Here is a 20,948-nt window from a genome sequence, read left to right on the forward strand (position 1 = left end):
TTGCATCAATTCATTTTTGGTTCCATGATTTTGATTATCTCCATTTGTATTTATGTAAATTTGTATTGCTACTCAGCAATTCAGCCTCTTGGCTCCAGGGCAGTATTCTTAGTAAACAAGATTGAATGAATTAATCAAATTTATCTAACACAAAAATTATCTCTTCCAGGAATGCCAGTCACAAGAGCCAAAAATTCCACAAAACGCGACACAGTGACACAAAAAGACAGTACAAGCAGTAAAGGTACTTAACTCCAAAGGAATGATTTTTATTCACATTTCTGTTTGAAAATTTCACACAGTCTATACACACATCTTTTGCCTCACAATCTTTCCCTCTCTCACAATCCAAAATCATACATGCTGCAACAATACACAAGTCCGTTCCTTCTACAGTACAAAGTTGTACGAATTTTACAACCACCTGCATCAAATATGTACTACAGGGAAGCCTCGTTACAACAAGCTTCTTGCAACCACTTGAATTACCTGTTCCATCTCATTATATCAGGGGCAAACAAGGGGCTTGCAAATTACCTTGTTATATCAGGCATCTGGGCCCCCGTTTTATCAAAAGATATGATCGATAATAAATTTTCTTACCACACAGGCTGCCATAGACTTATCATAGAAATGAACTATATAATCAATTATACCTCTTCATAAAACAGGGCCCTGACCTTGTTGTGATGAGGTTCCACGTGACTGTACATGTAATACAACATGTGGCTTTCTTTCACACGAGCAATCTCTTTTGTGTTCATACTGCATAAAACAAGGTCTTGTCAGTATAACAAGGTCTTGTCAGTATAATTACCATGGCATTGCCAGGTACCCATCTATACATATGAATCACAGGGACACAGTGGGCACAACATTTTGTCCATGGATGAGAATACTGGACCACATTAGAACCACAAACCAGTCAGTGACTTATAAACTGTACCACAGTGCCCCCTGTTGCTAACCAGCCCACTCTATAGATGTTCTCCTTACACAACTGATGAAGTAACCAGTAAAGTTCTAATTAAAGACAAAACAGGATATTCCAAAAAATTCATATTTGATAGTTTGTCACCATGCACCAAAAAATTAAAAGTAGGATGTGCTGGGCACAGTACATGACGTCTGAAAATTATTAAGACTGCGATAAGATGTAACTCATCAGCCTGTGCTGTACGCAGGCATGCTATATTGAAACTGTGCTAACGATATTGCATTTCACGTAAGAAAGCATATACGTTCTTGTATCATGACATGATTGCAATGCATTGAATATAATTCAAAAGGCCTCAAAATGAGCTGCACCCCAACCTGAAGTCAAAATCAAACCTGTACCATTATGGAGCTAAAAAAAAAAAGGATTCAAATACAGGATGTACCTGATATGTACATGAATGAGCAGCTGTGTTATTTACCTCACAGCCACAGTAATTTTACTCTGTGACGAAGAAATTCAGATCCACATGTAGACACACTTGAACTGGTTGATAAAGCGCTGAACTTTCATGTATTGAAACTATAGAAAACACATACATTTTTCTCAAAAAATACCGGTAAAGCTCTCATACATGATTTTCTACGACATGTATATGGCCTGCACAGACGAAAGAGTTCAATCTATTTCCCATCCAATTTCATTCAAGCTTTCCATCTTATACATCTAAAGAAGTAATGGATAGAATGTTTCTATTACTGTACAGAGAATGATACTGATGATATTTCTGTCTTGTACATCATACTCTGTAGATCATGGTTTCATGGTTGTGGAGAAAAAAAAAAAGACTGCACAAGAAAAATATGTGACATGCATTGCAAACACCTTGGCACACACACAAAGAGAGATTGGCTCGTGGAAACACTGCTTCTGTACAGACAAGTTACCAGACATCAGTCTCAAAACCAGTACTTAGTGCAAGCATTCATATACACACATAACGGACAGTGTTTTTAAACAGCGCCCTCTTTTTCATCTCTTAGACAGGTATTTACACAGATTCATCCCGTGCAAACAAGAACTAGGCTATGACTGAGCTTGATAAAAATATATGCGGCTTCACACTGACCGATTACTTTGCAAGCCAACGGTTGACTTGCCTGCCCATGGCCAAATACATCATTTCAGTGTCCAATCCAAGTGCCATATTCCAAAGGTGAAGTGACGTTATTCACAAAACCTCCTCTCTTCTCCGTCTTACTCCTCGTCTGAGCTCTCGTCGCTGTCGCCGCTGGCGTCACTACCCGGCTCCTTGACGTCGATGTCGAACTGGTACTCCTGGTCGCAGCCCATGTAGGCATCGCTCATGTAGTAGATGGTGTAGTGGTGGACACCGGGCGAGGGCGCCACAAAGTCCAGCTTGACCTTGGCCTTGTGCTGCAGGGTCAGACGCTTGATGGAGATCAGGCTGTTTGTTTTGGTGTCTCCGATGACTACCCACCAACCTTCTTCTCGTTTCTATGAGTGGATATAGGAAAATGTCAAAGGTCATCAAGTTTGGGATGAAAATGACTCTTTACCATGAACAATTTTGACTTTATGTTACTTGACTTACAACACATCTATTTGACTGCAGGCTAGCACAAATTAGTGAAAATCTTCCTGAGCGAAGGGTTTGATGCAAGGTGCTATGTCTTCTGCATTGTGGAGACTATTCTGACAGACTAAATTCATCAATTGAGTGCACTGACTTCAGTTATGTAGAATCTATGAGAAGAAGTGAGCGGTAAGTGATATGCAAGCAATAGATGAATATAATCAACATATCTATGACATTGTCATGGCAATATCAATGCTGTCTTGATATAATTACAAACCTAGTGACATACCAAAACACTGGTAAATAATGCCAATCCCTTGTGATTTGCTCCACATGATTAACAATAGATAGGAAATGGTATCAAGCAGCACATTGTCATACCTGCCGACCCTGAAAACTAAAAAATAGCCTAGGGACAAATGAAGGGAGTATCTTTGAAAATAAGGACATTTTAAATTTCCAATACATCACTACACCTAGTCTTTTCACAAAAGTAGGGACACACGATAAAATCGCTCATTTTTCTCTCTTTTCCTGTGGTAAAAATAGGGACAGTTGACAGTATGCATTGTCCCATCTGATAAAAAGGATGCAACTATGGGTCCACTGGACAACTCTTTCTGTCCTTTCCAAAAGAAGGGACAGACGTTAAACTGTATTATATCATAATCGAGGCATCACATACCTGAGGGAAGAGTGGTGCAATCACTGGCCCAGTCACCTCATCTTCTCGCTCCAAGGTTACCATGACAACCACAGGGGAACCACTGCAAGAGAGCATGATCAGAAAGAGAAGGATACAAGTTATCTAGTCAGTCATGACTGTAAGCCATTCAGGGTGATGTCATTTTCTGTCCATCCACCAGATGTCGTATTACTTGTCAAGTTTTTCATCAAATGAAACAAAAGCTAGTCATCTCACCAATGACTGTAAATGTTTGGGTATCAATTCAAGAGGAGGTTTTTTTTTCCTGACATCACAATGCTTTTGGAGGAATCTTGATGAAATCAGTCTGTAATATCCTACACGTATCCTCATCCATATTGAAGACTGATTCTAGTGCATCAAAATAAGGTACAGGTATCAGTGATTTTGAGGTAGGGACTTACCTATTGTAATATCATAGCACTTACCTATTGCAATATCATAGCAATTACTAGACAGAGTAATCACATAATTGCACACTTGTTAAAATTCTGTGAGAAGAAATGTAACCACTCACTTGTCTACATCAAAGGTAAATGTAGGGAGAAATAAAAAACACATTGTGTCCAGAACTGAGACACAAATTGATGCATATTGATATTTATGCAGTTTTCATCAATTCTGCTGTAGATTTCAAAATAATTGGGTTTACCAGTGGCACTACTTGTAAAGTCAAAAGTAGCAAACAGATGATACAGCATTACATATGATATGACATGACATGACATGACATAACGTGACATAATGTGATGTGATGTGATGTGACGTGGTCAACCTTCTTACCTTTCCAGGTCCTCCTTCTCCTGGATCTCATAGGTGAGTTCAATGTTGGGGTATCTGTTGCAAAATCTGGCCACATCGGCCATCTGGGCGTCACTCAGCTGCAGCAGGTCACGCCTCTCATCGTCTTCCATTTCCATAATGTCAAAGATGCTTTCAATCGTCTAGGGTAGCCACAAAGAGAAAATGAACATTTGATATCAAATACAAAATGACTCGAAGGAAATCAAAGAATTAAACAAGAAATTTCAGTTGACAGAAGGGAATGTTTTAGATGGCTAAAATAGACACATTCTGATATATTGCAAAATATGTAAAAAAAAAAAATCATTGTATGTTCTGTTATTCAACATTCTTAACAAATAAACAAAATGTAATACTGCAAAAAATAATTCATAACCTTATTCCTCATATAACAGTCTATACAATTGCCAATTGTCCTGTGCATACAGCCAATAATTTGCGAGATCTATGATGTGGTCCCCGAGAAGCTTTTACCCCCCCCCCCCCCCAAAAAAAAAAAAAAAAAAAAGATGCCCCACCATATCTCAGGGTTTAGAGAGGGAGATCTTTCACATTACAAGGCACAATAGTTACAAAATACGGGGTCTACTACAAAGATATCTTATTGGTTCGTCCTCAAGCATCTGCAATCATGACAGAGGTCCAGTTTAAAGGGCAAGTTTCCCTAAATATACATGTGGATTGAGCAAATGCAGCAATATTTAGTAAAACACATCGGTTAAGTTTGAGGAAAATAAAAACAAATTCATTCAAAAGTTATGAAATCATTGCATTCACTCAATCCATATGTATATTTGGGGAATTTTTCTTTAGGCAGAGACGGGTCACACTCACCTTCTCAGTGCACCTCTTGATGAGGTCGGGCCCAAAGTGGGGCAGCTGCTTGAGGTAGGAGTCCTTACTCCACATGGCCTGGGTGACCATCTGGGCCAACTCCATGGCTGCCAGGGCCGGGGACAGCCAGCCATTGCTACTCAGCACGTCAACACAGGCCTGGATCAGACGTAGGGCCTGTAGGAATCCATCGCAAGACATGGCATAAATAGTTAAACCAGCTAACACACAGACAGTTAAACATGACATTACGATCAACAAATTTGAATGATTTACAGACTATCCTGCCTGGCAGAGAAGCATTCCCTTTTTTAATGTAAATGGCATTCTTTCGAAAACAAGACCTTGTCTGATGTACACTCAAAGAACGATTTGACTAATGTCTTCATGAAATCATACAAATCACAAACAAGTTCAATATTCTTGCGATTCATGACAACTGGAGTGAGTAATATTCTATGGATGAAATCTAATTCATATCTGTAATCAAAGTATTAAAGGCAAAAAAAAAAAAAAAAAAAGAACCCAAATGCTTCTATGAGAATGTTCATGTTATCAGATCTGCGATTACCAAACAGTGATTTACTGAAGGATTGTATCCATTGTACAGCTACATGTACTAAGGTGCATCGAAGTAACATTTCCAATAGCACTGGAATTCCTTTATTGCAGGTTTAATCTTTAACATAAATGTAAGAAATTTGCTTGGGTTATATCTTTCTGTAAATCCACTACTGTAAAACCAGAAACAATTACAGCATGAAACTTTTGCGAATTGGAGTCAACGGCCTTTTTCAATGAAATTCTCACAAATCGGAGCGGACGGCTTTTTCCACAGCTTGAAACTTTCGTGAATTGTCACTGACATTCAATGCATTGTGTAGACAAAAACTTTCGCGAAGCTCGGCTCCTGACAAAATTCGTGAAAGGTTTCATGCACAAGAAAATTTCTAGTTTTACACAGTAATTCATAAGTCTATGGCATGTCATAGAAACCATAGCATACAGCACACAAGCATGCACACACAGCAGACTAGACAGGGCCTTGAGGCAGAGGAGCAATCTGTCTCACCTTGTTGAGGATGTCCTCCGTGTCGGACTGGAGTTCGGCTGACAGCTGCATCCGACTGAGGTGGGCCTGGATCAGAAGGTTGGTCTTGAGGTGGGGGTCATTGTACCTCGGGTTGCTCACCTTGTTCGGCGTCCTGCTCGCCAACTGAGGAAGGCAATACAGACGGAAATACAAGCGTAATGATGCTGCTTGTGGACTTACTCAGGAACATGGTGACAAATTCCATCTGACTACAATAACATCTTGGTTTTACACTAAAACATTAATTCTTATCTTGTGCCTTGGGTTATGTTCACATAAGTCAAGTTTAGAAGTCTTTGTGAAACAGTGATGATTTTAAGAATAATTTCATGTAGTATTTCACTATTGGTGTGACTTTCTTCTTTTTATATGGCACTAAATGTCCTGCTGATACCATTAATTGACTACTGATAGTAACCTGGGGCAAACCTGGTCAGCGTATCTAGCCTGTTTGTAGTGGCTGTGTGTGTGTGGGGGGGGGGGGGGGGGGATCATTTCACCTGATTTATGCCCTGCTCCTGGCACACAGTGACCTTCCTTTATGGCCTATCCATGGGACAGGGTGTGTTGCTTGTTATTATAGATGATGACATGATAAAACAAAGCATTGCTCCGCTAGACTAAAACATGGACTCAAACTTGAGCCATTTGATTGCGAGGCAGACAAGACTGAGCTCCCATCCTTTTCGTGTGACAATAAACGAAAAATCAACAGGAACTAGAAATGTCGCTACAGCGACTGGTTATACCCCCGCCAAACAACATTTCATAAGCTTTGGTCAAAATAACATTTGATAAGCTTTGGTCAAAAAACTGAGGAAGTAGTTAAATCCGCAAGATCTTTCCTTGATCTTCTGCCATTAATATGCCGTTACCATGGCAATGTACTTTCGGGTACTGTCGAAAAATGCGTCTTGCACATCTACAACCAAAGGCACACATCTGTACCAAGTTTCATGGAAAGTGGGCAAAAACTGAGGAAGTAGTTTGCAACACAAAATTTTCCATCATTTTGGCTCATGATATGTGAGCTGTTACCATGGCAACATACTTTTTGTCACTGTCAAGAAATGTGTCATGCTGACCTATATCCTAAGACAAACATTCAATATGAATTCCATGAGAATTGGAAGAACACTGATGAAGCAGTTTGCCATGAAGCATTTTGCCCTATATTTTACCAATAACATGCCGTTACCATGGCAACGCACTTTTTGCCACTGCGGAAATATGTGTCTTGCACATTAACATATTCAGATGAACATCTGTACCTAATTTCATAAAAATTGATCAAAAACTGTGGGAGGAGTTCGCGACGCAAGATTTGTACCCATTTTTGCCCATAATATGCCGTTACCATGGCAACGTACTTTTGGGTACTGTTAAAAAATACGTCTTGCACATCTACAACCCAAGGCACACATCTGTGCCAAGTTTTATGGGAATCGGTTGAAAACTGAGGAAGTAGTTCGCGACGCAAGATTTGTACCCATTTTTGCCCATAATATGCCGTTACCATGGCAACGTACTTTTGGGTACTGTCAAAAAATACGTCTTGCACATCTACAACCCAAGGCACACTTCTGTGCCAAGTTTTATGGGAATCGGTTGAAAACTGAGGAAGTAGTTCGCGACGCAAGATTTGTACCCATTTTTGCCCATAATATGCCGTTACCATGGCAACATACTTTTGGGTACTGTCAAAAAATACGTCTTGCACATCTACAACCCAAGGCACACTTCTGTGCCAAGTTTTATGGGAATCGGTTGAAAACTGAGGAAGTAGTTCGCGACGCAAGATTTGCAACGGACCGACCGCCCGACCGCCCAACCGCCCGACCGACCGCCCGACCGACCGTCCGCTGATTCCTATATACCACCTTCAAACTTTGTTTGGCGGGGGTATAATGAAAACTTAAGTCAAGATGTTGCATGACATTTGCACCTCTTTGTAGAAACAAAATGGTGACAATGGCTAATCTCTCTTTCCTATCAGCTCCTCTCCACCGCATCCAACCACACCCTCATCTGTGCCTTCCCCCATCCCCCCACCACACCATTCCAACCCCCTTCTTTCTCCTCCTACACACCTGTTTGAGCATGGAGTCCTCGTGGTGCCGTATGGGGATGTTCTCGTACTCAGCAGCAGAGGAGATGATCTCGATGAGGCCCTTGATCTTGGTCTTGCTGTTGAGCGACATGCTGAAGAGCTCTATGGTGGTGTAGTTGATGTAGTAGTAGGCGGCAATCATGCCCAGGTTCAACGGGCTGATGTCCATCTCATCCTCAATACTGATGCACTTGGAGTGCTCCAGGTCCTGGAAAGGAAATAAAGTTTTCTTTTACTTGGCTTACAAGTAATTTGCAGTTCACCATGAACAGAACAGATAATTCATCGCAAGCTTTTCACTGTGGACACTTTCAGAGAATACTTGGTACTATACTTGGTAGTACTTGGTATCTCTCAAGCCGAAGCAGTAAGTACATGCATTTAGATAGAAAGATAGATAGACAGATAGATAGATAGATAGATAGACAGATAGATAGATAGATAGATAGATAGATGGATAGATGGATAGATGGATAGATGGATAGATAGATAGATAGATAGATAGATAGATAGATAGAAAATTAGATAAATGAATGAATAAATGAATTTATAAACAAATAAATTAATCAGTTAATCAACTGATTAATACATAAATAAAAATGAGTTAATAGCAAAAGAGAGATGGTATTTTGTTTGCCTTTGAATTTTGTTGTGTAATAGAATTTGTTGACAAATGTCAGGGCAAAATGCAATTTAAATCACAACTTACAAAACAAACCTACACAAAAGGATCTATTGAGAAAAAAAAATCTGGAAGTTGTCACTATCACCTACTAATTTGCCCTTCAAAAAAATGCATAAAATATACAGTTATGACGCTTCACCTTATGATATATCTACAAGGATGAATTAGAGGGTCAGTTTAAAAGATATAGGCAGCGTCATTCTTACCTGGAGAGTGTTCTCTACCAGCTCCGACAGATGATCAGACAGATGGCGATGGGTTACACCTGGAATGACACAGACACAGGTGTTATCTCTTTTTTTCACAGACTGACGGGTTAAAATCTATGCACAATGTACAATGGATATATCTCTGCATCCATACACACACTGTAAAAGTGGAAATTTTTTTTTTTATATCTTTTTGATTCCGCACATTCAAAGACATAAAATATCATTACATATTACAAGCAATAATATTTGCATGCTTTATTTCCACACCATGAAGAGTTCCACGTTTACAATATGTGGGCATGAACTTCATAAGAATCCAGGCAGCCAAACAGATATCTGAAGATCCAACCCTCTATAACCCCATTCAAACACCAAACACAAACCATAAAAGAAATCAACACTACACTTGAATGAACTGCTACAACAACATAAAACAAAACAAAACACAAAGTAAAACACAACAATACCAACTCAATCACAGGAGCAAAGTATCAACAAAGTAAAAAAAGAAAAGAAAACAAGATGAAGCAGACACCTCACTCCTAGTCCTCTTACCTTGCAGGTTGTAGTAGTTCGGGTTCTGGGTCATACGTCGGTAGATGAATGTCCAGGTCAAGTAGTCCACAGCATCCTGCTTGTTCTCTATCGTCTTGGTGACCACCTCGGCATTGAAGTGGTCATGCAGGCAGTGGTCAAGGTGGGACTGCCGAAACAGGGCAAAAGTGCAAACAAAACAACATAAATAACACTGATGAGAAATCTTCAAAGAGAAAGAATTTGCATGACAATCTAGGTCATCACTTTTAACTGCAACAATATTAGAAACAAGCATACAAAGTATTATGCAACATGTTTCAGAACGAGCCGATAACACAACGAAACAAAAAATTGTGTACTGATAGTGGTATAGTTTGTTAGTAGTTGGAACATGCATCCGTAATGTGTGTTTCATGACTGTCTTTTCCAGTAGGCATCACTACTTCCATTCTCAAAATCGTACATGAAGTCAGTTTGTCAAGATACTAGGTTATGATGATACCAGCCTCATAAAAATATGCATTTCTTTTGTCTTCACTATTACCATCACTGTCACTGTCATATCACATACAACGTTACCATCACATACATGTATGTCATACTGCTACAGCATGTTGACCCTAATCAGGCCAGGCTTTTTTGGCTATGTGCTAAAACCGGAGGGGGGCGGATTCCTCCTATTCCTCATATTTTAGCCTAACTAAAAGCATTGAGAGTCTACTTTTTGGTTGCATATCTGTTTTAGCATATTCAACAATTGCACATCATAAAAACCTCAAAAAGCCATTTCAATTCTTATGTATTTTATTTTTTCAGAATTTCTTATGTATTTCAATGTTTTTCAACGTATGTTTTATCTTTGTTTTTCATTGGAAATTGTCACTGACCACTTTTCTACCATAATTAGCATAAAATTAATCAATGAAAGTGATTAACTGTAAAAATAACCACGTTTTCATGACTTTCATGACAGAGCACTGTTTTCCATAGGAAGTGTACACAAAATCACGAAATTGTGCCTGTTTTGGGGCGACATGCCGTTACAAAAATGGGCGTGGCTTCGAAAAAGTATGCGCGGATGTCACAAATTTGGTCTCAATAGTTGCGCCAAACTTGAACAAAGGAAGTCAAGAAGCCTCGCAATGAGGCCTTCTCACGGTACAGAATTATGGCGCGAAACGTCAAGGGGGGGGGGCAGATTCTGCCCCCCCAGCCCTTTGAGGGTTACACAATGGAACCTACTTCATCAAGGCTGCTACGGACTAAATTCCTCTTAAAGGACAAGTCCACCTTCATGTACATATGGATTGATTGAATGCAACAACATTAGTAGAACACATCAGTGAAAGTTTGGGGAAAATCCGACAATCCGTTCAGAAGTTATGAATTTTTAAAGCATCTGCGCAATCACTGCTGAATGAGGAGACTACTACAGTGTATGATGTCACATACGTACAACGGTACAAGGAAAATAAAAAGAGGATTTCACAAAACTTTGTTTTTTGAATCAAGTGCACATTTCTTTGACTCGTTACTGACATATGTTAAGGGAAATATTATTCCCCTTGCCTTCTGAAAGAGAGAAGCCGAGTGTTCTTTTGTTATGTGAGAAAAGTGAAAACATGTAGAATTTTCTTTATACTTTCTTTATATCGTTGTACTCATGTGACATCACAAGCTATAGTAGTCTTCTCATCCAGCCGTGACTGAGCAGAAACTTCAAAAACTTACAATTTTAGATCGGATTGTCCAATTTTCCTCAAACTCTCAGTGGTGTGCTCTACTAATATTGCTGCATTCTCTCAACCCACATGTCTATGAAGGTGAACTTGTCCTTTAACACAGCCTATCTTGACACTAGAGGACAAATCAAAACAAAGCAAAAAACAAGACTCTATAGCAGTCTTTGTGGCGATGTCCTCTTAATTGCATTCATTCCACAAACATTAGTAAGTTTGAGATGTCAAACAAAGAATGATTCAGGTTTTCTTTATCCAGTACAATGATAGCAGTTTATAAGTGCAAATGTGCTCAGTTGTTTATTTTCTTACCTCAACTGGTAGAGGCTCATAAAGGAACTTCTTGTAGAAATCTTTCTTGGATCCCTGGCATAGCACCACACACTTACTCACTGCAGAGAAAAAAAAAAATCAAAGAAATGAGTATCTTACATACTAGTATCAGCTGACATATTGAGCATACTTAGCACATTAACTTCCCAGAGCTTCCCAGGGCTTACAAAATTACTGCACAGCTCAGTAAAAGCCAGAAGAGCTTCATTAACAATTTCTTTAATGACTTCACGGGCAAAATATGACTCCAGCACTCAAGAGAACAGAGACGAAATGAATCTTGCCTTTTGGCTCATATCACATACATGAAACATATCTGATGCTACGTAGATTATAAGGACATACATGTATTGTAAAAACAAATAATTAATATTAATTTCACACAAATATGACAATGTTTCAATGTTGCAGGAATGATTTTTTTTCTTATCCCCATCCCCCCCCCCCCATAAAAGAAAAAATAGCAATTGAAACATCAACTGTCATCACGTTAGGTAACCTCCACATATCAAATTCATGACTTTCCATACTAATTTGCCTGACAGATTACATTTTTGGTGGTGCACAGTAACTAGCAAATGCCTGTAGCTTTGCAAAAAAAAAAAAAAAATGGGAATTTTTATAAATGGTTGCTTGATTGATAATGATTATCTATTTATTTTTTATTCGTCATATGTTTACTTCAAAACCCACTAATAGTACAAGCTCAAACCAATCACATAAAACTCCCCTTCTTCAGACAAAATTTAGAGGGAAAAGGGTAAGCATGGAAAATAAAAGGATCTTTGTCACTTTAATCTGTGCAGAAAATTTGTCATTTCTTTTTGGACCAAGCAGTCGTAGCAATCTCACCTTCATGCTCAATCTCAGGCCGGTTTGCTTTGCCAACCATCTGGAGAACATCAGTGATGGGGTAATCCACATACCTACAAAAACAACAAACAAACAAACAAGAATTCATCCAAATGTCTCCTTATCCAAGAAATTGGAAATATGCTTCATATAACATGTCTCACACATATACAAGTATGAAAACTGAACAAGCATAAAATTCCTTAAGAGAAAGAGTAAGAATAATGCAACTTGAAAGAAAACAAAGAACCAGTACTGATAGATTTTAACCAAAGCCTTTCAAAATAGCCTCTCTAACCCTCTCTACATTCTCTTTCCATAGGTCAGTCAGTCAAGGCACCTCTAAACTGTGTTATAAGGCTGCCCATAAACATATCATGATTAAACATTATGCAGTTTGAGATTAGCTGCTGCCATACCATGTGTGCCCAATACTGATATCTTGTTGGATTTCAACAGGTTTTGTGTGAGTCAGCCCCTCCCTTATTTCCTCCATTCCCAATAAATATATTTTGATGTGGAAAAAAAAATATATGCATGGATGACCAAGACAATATGTAGTAGGCCTTGAGAATATCTAATGCCACATTTCAGTGGAAGCTTTCTGGCTTGTGACTCAGTACTGTGATATTGCTAACATCTCTACTATGCATGCTCGATATGATGAATATTGCTGTTGATTCTGTGTCTGCCACCTCCTCCAACACTCACGCATGGATCTTGCCATTGTAGTACTGCGTATCCATGACGACCACAAGGTGGGCGTTGAGCGTCATGCCCCAGCACATCATGCGGGAGGCGACCACCACCTGTACGGCTCCAGACATGTAGAGTTGCTCTACCACCTTCTGCTCAATCTCACTCAGCCCCTCGTGGAGGTAGGCTATGCCATTGCTTAGCATTTCCTTCAGGGTCTGGGTGTCATAAAATGGACGACGCAGGAAAAAATAATTATAACAGTTCAGCTGTTATAGCACATACAACATATCAATGTTCCCTATGTGCTTTACAATAATTCTTACCATTTTACAATATTATCATAAGAGCATATTTGACAAATTACATTCAAAATAATAATAAAAAAGATGTATTGATCACACAATATAGCTGTATGCATCAATTTACATAAGTTACAGAAAGAGAATATATACCTATGTTACAACAAAAAAAGAAAAAAAAATGTCGCTATGGCGACTGGTATGCCTCCGCCATAATGCAAGATTCTCCAAATAGGTTGTATAGTATAATGTCTTCAAAATGTGTGATGACAGTTTCACATAACTGGCATATTAATTGAACTAGGTTTGCTACAATTGTCTAAGAGTGCAGGTACAGTACATACTTGGGGAATTGAGGATTTTTACTTGACTTTTGACCAACCCTTTTACAAGTTTATGCATTGAGTAATTTTCGAGGTATGAAGAAAAAGTGTACAGTATATATATTTTTTTCTTTTTTGCATTTTAGCCTGGCCTTTGACCCTTAACTTTTGACCTTTGACCTTCTGGCAGGAAATTTCCCAGAGAATCTTCATTAGGTAATACATGTATATATTCAGTTTTAAAAATAATCCTTCAAGCATTGCATATACTAGTATATGAGGGAAATAGTGAAAATTTGAGGAGTTGACCTTGACCTTTGACCCCCTGACTATTGACTTATGACCCCTAAATTCCCTAGATAATCCCTGCCAGTCAGTGCATGCATATCGTATGTGCCAAGTTCCATGAAGATACATTGAACCATTTGCGAGAAAAGTGAAATTGTAACATTTTCACCTGACCTTTGACCTTTTGACCTTTGACCTTATGACATGAAACTCTCTGGAGAATCTTAATACAGTAGTACATGTCTACACTAAGTTTCAAGAAAATACCTTTGGCATTGCATAGATATGGGGAAAGAGCAACAATTTTAACATTTGACCTTGACCTTTTGACCTTTAACCTCTTGCTAATTTCACTAAACAACTACTCAACTAATTGCCCCATCATATGTCATCCTTGGACCAAGTTTGGTGCAAGTTGCTTTATCTAGTTTTGAGTTATCACATAAACAGATAAATTTTAGGATTTGACCTTGATCTTTGACCTTTGAGCTCCGTCCTATTTCACTCAAGAACTAATCAAGTAATTGTCCCATCATACATCATCCTCGGACAAAGTTTGGTGAAATTTGCTTGATCCAGTCCTGAGTTATCACGTAAACAAATACAATTTCATGATTTGACCTTGACCTTTGGCCTTTAGCCGATTTCACGCAAAATCTAATCAAGTAATTGCCCCATCATACTTTATACTTGGACCAAGTTTGCTGAAATTCCAGTCAATATTACTTAAGTTATCGCGTAAACGAATGCGGACGGGCGTACGGACGGACGGACAGACGGACAACCCGAAAACATAATGCCTCTGGCGCCACTTCGTGGCGGAAGTATAAAAAGGAAAGCCTTGAATCACTGATAGTGCTTTCATTATTTTATTATTTCTTTGACATCAAAAACCTATGGATTTCATTAATTGACAACTTCCAATGCCTGAATATTTTGTGAGTGATTTATGTGGCTGAGTAGGACGTAACAATCAGAATTTACTTGGATGTACACGTGGTGCTTATACATGCAAAACTCAATGAATGGGACTAAAGGGCAACTCTACCTTTCATTTTTTTTTTTTTTTTTTTTTGAGCTGGGAGTCCACTATCAACTTTTTCTGCAAGCATTTGATCACATTTGTACATTAAGTCATTACATTCTTTCTTTCTCTATTTGGGTACAGCAAGAGTGCTTTACAAATAATAAGACATAGAGACAGTCTATGGTCTTCAAGGTTTTCATCTGGTAATTCCATTTTGTTCTCTTCATTCTTCCAATACAGTCAAACCTGTCTGTAGTGGCCATCCGAGAGAGACGAAAAAGTGGCTCTAATAGACAGAACATGGCTTTTCTCTCATACAGCAGGTGGATGCTATAGACAGATCTGAAACTTCTTTTTCCTTCGTGAATACTTCAAAATACTTGAAATCATGTTTAGGCATTCAAAGGAACCATACGATAATCTTTGATTACGCGGGGAAAAATTTGTGGACAAATGGATTCTTCAGCACTACAAAACATCATTATTTTACTGCACCCTCACGGAAAGGTGATGTCCAATCAATAAATCAAAATAAAATCATGGCTGAAGTGACAATACTGGTCAGGCTGCCATTATTCTCACCTCATCGGAGACCTTGCTGAGGTGTGCCTCAAGGTCAGCCTTCTCCACGTGGAGGAAGCGGTTCTCCGCCCCTTCCTCTGCAGCCGTGTAGGTCAGCAGGTCGATGGCCGTCAGCTTGGTCTGCTTGCGGGAGGGCACAAAGACCACCACCGGCTTGGTGGGGGAGTGCTTCAGGATGGCATTGTACGTCGGCTTCACCATGGCGATGAGGCGCGATCCCGTGTGGGTGATGTTGAAACCCTGCAGATAGGAGGATCGTGCAGAGGGTGCAGTGAGATGGTGAAAGAGGGGCTGACATCAAGATATCATCCATGTTACAGGAGAGGAATGTAACACAGAATTGATATATTACATTATCCTAATCAAGCACACACTTTCTACAAACAACACATACTTGCTTCTAATCTACTGATGAAACTAACAACATGGAATAGAATGTGACCAATATAAGTTTTAAATTCAAACAAATAAAGAAACTTACGAGAAATATATAACATGAATGAAAACTAGATATATCGCTACGGCGACTGATATGCCTCCGCCATAATGCATGGTTCTCCTAATAGGTCGATAGTACAATGTCTTGACAATGTGTGATGACAGTTTCACACAATTGGCAAAATATTAAAATGACAGGTTTGCCACAAATGTGCTGAATGTTCACTTTCCTAGAACTAGGTTCAATTGGATGAATGATTAAAATGTCAGAGTTCAGGTATTTGGGGAACTGATGATTTTTACTTGACTTTTGACCCTTTTATAAGTTTATGCATTGAGTAATTTTCAAGGTATCGAGAAAAAGTATAATTTCAGTATCAAATGGGAAAATAGCATTATCTAAACCTGGCCTTTGACCTTTGACCTCACAGTTCCAAAGAGAATCACTGTTAGGTTGAACATGCATAAATATGTAAGTTTCATGATGATACCTTGAGTTACTTTTGAGATATGGAGGAAAAAGTGCAATTCAGCACTTTCACTTGACCTTTGACCTTTTGGCAAGAAACTCCCCACAGAATATATATTGGGTAATACATGCATACATCAAGTAAAAAAAAAAAAAAACCTTCAGGCATTGCATAAATATAAGGAAAGTAGTGATAGTTTGAGGAGTTGACCTTGACCTTTGACCCCCTGACCTTTGAACCATGACCCCCAACTTCCCTAGATAATCACTGCCCATTGGAACAAGCATATATACTAAGTTCCATGAAGATACCTTGAACCATTTGCGAGATATGGAGAAAAACATGAATTTTCAACCTTTTTTTTCACAAAATTACCTGTGACTTTTGACCTTTGACCCCGTGACCCTAAAATCCAAACAAAGTATCATCCCCCCAGGATATACCCTCATACCAAGTTTGATGCAAAACCACCTCATGGTTCTTGAGATATCGACAAAAACAAAACAGGACGGACGTACGAACGGACGTACGGACGACCCGAAAACATAATGCCTCCGGCCACTTCGTTGGCGGAGGCATAATGAGCAAATAGGATTCCACCCTATCCCAATGGAATCCCATTTTCTTTGCACAAATTCAATGTTTTGTTACAACTTGTCAACTGGTCTAAAGATCTTGGTTTAAAGAGAGCATTTTGCTGTTGAAATAAGTAATCTAAACTCCTGCAGTCATTGGGTTGTGGATTACAATTGGGTACTAGGTAATAATGATGTCATGATGCTAGAGGATGGGCCCAGAATAGAGAGAGAATTCTGGCACCGAAGGTTTCATCACTTTGATCTACCTCCTGGGTTGCATTCATCTCACAAACATGGCAGGAGAGTTTGGAGATGCCAAGAAAGGAGGATCTTACACTCTTCCTAATATTCATCAACTTTTACAACATTCCAAAAACAAGAGAACGATGTAACATGGAATATCTCATTTGTACACACTACAAAAGTGAGTGTTTTTATCTAAAGTTGACTGTGCACCAAAAGAGTACCAGGTCATCATCCATTCAGCTTGCCAGACCATGTAAAAGACAGTCTGTTGGAGCCTTGCAGGGCATCAAACGGTAGCAGCAGACCAACAACCTCGACATGTCCAACTTTGACAAGTCTGACTACTACGGCAAGTACCACACTCTTTCATAAAAGTATTGAAATATCCCTCTTATTGCCATCATAGGTTAATTACAGACCTACTGGCATGGGGATTCATGGGTGGCCCCAAAATGAATCGATCTCCATTTGCTGCCCCGCGGGGTGCATTCAAAACCCATGAAGAGCGTCCGGCAGCGAATATGTGGATGAAGCATATGTTCATCGGAAACATTCTAGCTTACTTGAGATTCTTTGCCTGTGTGTACTTATATAAATATCAGTGATAAAGCTGTAGGCAATCCATTATGGAGATTCTCAAATATATCTGAACTGGGCCAGTCTTTGCACTCCATGGTAATCCCACTCTACTGGGTCTATAAGTATTGCATCTGTAGTGCCTTATATCAGCAATGGGTCACAGTATGTTTACTCAGTTGATACACCACATCCCAAACTGCAAACAACTTGAATACAATGATCTCTTGCTAAAAACTTTTGAGAGTCACTTGGCTGACAGTGCATACTCTGTACACTGCTGCATGGGTTACCTGAATGTGGAGTTCCAGAGGCACGGGCCGGACATTGGGGTGAAAGTTGAAGGTGTTGGTGGGACTGGCACCCAGCCACTGAGCAATGTCCTTAGCATTGGCCAGGGAGGAGCTCAGGGCTACCAGACGGATGTTGCGCTCAATCTGGGAGGAGATATATCGCATCCTGGAACAGATGACCTCCAGCACTGGCTGCTCAGGTTGAAGTGTGGGGAAGAGAAAATAATCAATGACAAAACATTGGTCAATATCTATCAATATTTCAATATTTCAGTATCTTTCTATTATTTTTTTTTTCTTCATTTCTTCTGCCACCAGGCCAAATTTGTCCACGCACAAAATCTTCAATATAACCATGACCTTTTGAAACATACAACGTGCAAAATTGTCCACGGAGTTAAACTCATAACTATGGACACCACTGCAGTAATTATTCCGTCTACCAGCACAAGTGTAGCTTTCAAACAGTAGCATATATGATGATTTAAAAAGGCATTTTCATAACTCATTTGACTTGCTACTAATTTCATATTTGCTATGGGATGCTCAATCTAGTCCTAAGTTGCTAGGAGCTATGCATAGTAAGTTAGTCATCATACATCATCATCACCATCATTATCATTACCTGTGACCTACAAAACTTCCCCTCACCCATCCTCCCTATCCCCCTCCCCCAACCATTCTCCCGATGCCTCCCACTCACCCCATTGTCCCCGCCGATGAGGTGCAGCTCATCGATGATGAAGAGGTTGACATTCTGGACATTCTTGCGCTGCTTCCAGCGTCGTGAGAGGACGTCCCACCGGTCTGGAGTACTGATGATGACGTTACCCTTGGCCAGGAGCTTTAGGTCGGTGCTCGTCTCGCCAGTCAGCAACACCACTTTCCTGCCCAGCTGCATCTGGAACTTCATGTGCCACTCGTTGTAGATCTACACCAGGACATTAAACAGTGAGACTGAATAATACAATCACTTTCTTTGTCCTTGCTCTCACGATTCATTCCTGGCATACAGCATACATCACATATTAAGCGTGTCTAATTTTTCTTGAATCAACACTTCCCGATAAACTCATGACTGAATAAATTCACAATCGTGGAGTACAGTGATGAACAGGGAAATCTATGCATGCTCTTCACATTCATGTCAGGATCAGAGTTTAGATTTTCGCATATATTGTTACATACGCGATCAGCACTCCACTCATGAAATTCAGGAAAATTAAAATTCAATGAAAAATATATGGTGCATACAGTATTGTTGTGTTCTCGTTGTGCTGCAAACAGTGACACATCAAAATCAGGGTTGTCCAAAACCCAATCTGGATGATGCTCCTTACCTATTACATGCAACTCAATGCTTGAAAATTATTTGTAAGTCAGGGAGGTTTTCTTTTTTCTTATCAAGGTATGAAGAGACACCAAAGATGAAGGAAGCTTCAGATGGAATCAGAGCATCTTGGCAGCTCTGTTGCAAAGACTAATAGACTGGCCTGCACATCTTATCAGGTTTGGGAAGTGCTTTATTCTCCTATTATAGTTTAGCATCTCTATTTCATAATCCATCAAACATCATACAAGAGGGAATCTACCATCAGAAGTTAAATAATAATGTCACATGTTGTTGTGATGCTAGAGGATGGACCCAGAATAGAGAGAGAATTCTGGCACCGAAGGTTTCATCACTTTGATCTTCCTCCTGGGTTGCATTCATCTCACAAACATGGCAAGGAGAGTTTGGAGATGCCAAGAAAGGAGGGTATCACAAATTGCTCATCAGAGTCATGCATATATCATTACTGTCAATGCCTTCATCATCCTTATGATGCATTATAATTTACACTTCTATCACTCAACTGAACATTTCTGAAGAAGCTACCATTTGCAACAGGACCATTCTTACACCTATTTTTGCTTCTATTGTCAACATTGCCACATTCCTAAAGTATTAGCAGGGAATACATACAAAACAATTTGGTTTTTGTAAGTCATTTGCTAAGACCTTGACTTGGTTGCATTCATTCACATCAAAATATGTGTACACTTAAAGGACAAGTTCACCTTCATAGACATTTGGGTTAAGTGCATGCAGCAATATTAATAGAACACATCAGTGAGAGTTTGAGCAAAATCGGACAATCCGTTAAAAAGTTATGAATTTTTGAAGTTTCTGCTCAGTCAAGGCTGGATGAAAAGACTACTATAGCTCGTGATGTCACATGAGTACAACGATATAAAGAAAGTATAAAGAAAATTCAACATATTTCCATTTTTCTTGCATAACAAAAGAACACTCGACTTCTCTCTTTCAGAAGGCAGGGGGAATAATATTACCCTTAACATACGTCAGTAGCAAGTCGAAGATATGTGCACTATATTCAAAAAGTAGAGTTTTGTGAAATTCTCTTTTTATTTTCCTTATATAGTTGTACGCATGTGACATCATACACTGTAGTAGTCTTCTCTACCAGCAGTGACTGCGTAGATACTTAAAATATTCGTCACTTTTGAACGGGTTGTCCAATTTTCCTCAAACTTTCACTGATGAGTTCTACTAACATTACTGCATTCTCCCAATCCTTATGTATATGAAGGTGGACTTGTCCTTTAAGGCAGCCTTCTTGTAATGCATGTGATACAGAGTAACAGCTAACAGTTCTTTCTACTTTGAACTTGCTTGCTTGAAT

At 39.3% G+C, this 20,948-nt stretch overlaps 1 protein-coding gene and 2 non-coding genes across 3 annotated transcripts in view; all 3 read right to left on the reverse strand.

Annotated features, from left to right (window-relative positions):
* Positions 1-245: 245 nt before the first annotated feature.
* Positions 246-20,948, reverse strand: part of LOC140241883 (U5 small nuclear ribonucleoprotein 200 kDa helicase-like) — a 56,408-nt gene continuing 35,705 nt past the window's right edge. The window contains exons 29-42 of the mRNA XM_072321637.1: positions 18,965-19,192; positions 18,262-18,453; positions 15,661-15,900; positions 13,154-13,356; positions 12,443-12,516; positions 11,570-11,649; positions 9,537-9,684; positions 8,976-9,034; positions 8,065-8,292; positions 5,954-6,097; positions 4,882-5,058; positions 4,027-4,187; positions 3,223-3,304; positions 246-2,455 (exon numbers count right to left, since the gene is read on the reverse strand). Coding sequence (XP_072177738.1) covers positions 2,195-2,455; positions 3,223-3,304; positions 4,027-4,187; positions 4,882-5,058; positions 5,954-6,097; positions 8,065-8,292; positions 8,976-9,034; positions 9,537-9,684; positions 11,570-11,649; positions 12,443-12,516; positions 13,154-13,356; positions 15,661-15,900; positions 18,262-18,453; positions 18,965-19,192 — 2,277 coding nt within the window. The 3' untranslated portion in view covers positions 246-2,194. The remainder of the gene's footprint in view (positions 2,456-3,222; positions 3,305-4,026; positions 4,188-4,881; positions 5,059-5,953; positions 6,098-8,064; positions 8,293-8,975; positions 9,035-9,536; positions 9,685-11,569; positions 11,650-12,442; positions 12,517-13,153; positions 13,357-15,660; positions 15,901-18,261; positions 18,454-18,964; positions 19,193-20,948) is intronic.
* LOC140242187 (small nucleolar RNA SNORA57) lies at positions 17,336-17,474 on the reverse strand. Its single transcript, XR_011902128.1, has one exon. It is a non-coding gene; the product is annotated as a small nucleolar RNA SNORA57 (small nucleolar RNA).
* Positions 19,881-20,020, reverse strand: LOC140242188 (small nucleolar RNA SNORA57). The gene has a single exon (XR_011902129.1). It is a non-coding gene; the product is annotated as a small nucleolar RNA SNORA57 (small nucleolar RNA).

This window comes from Diadema setosum, chromosome 18 (genome assembly GCF_964275005.1).
Source record: "Diadema setosum chromosome 18, eeDiaSeto1, whole genome shotgun sequence".
Classification (NCBI taxonomy): domain Eukaryota; kingdom Metazoa; phylum Echinodermata; class Echinoidea; order Diadematoida; family Diadematidae; genus Diadema; species Diadema setosum.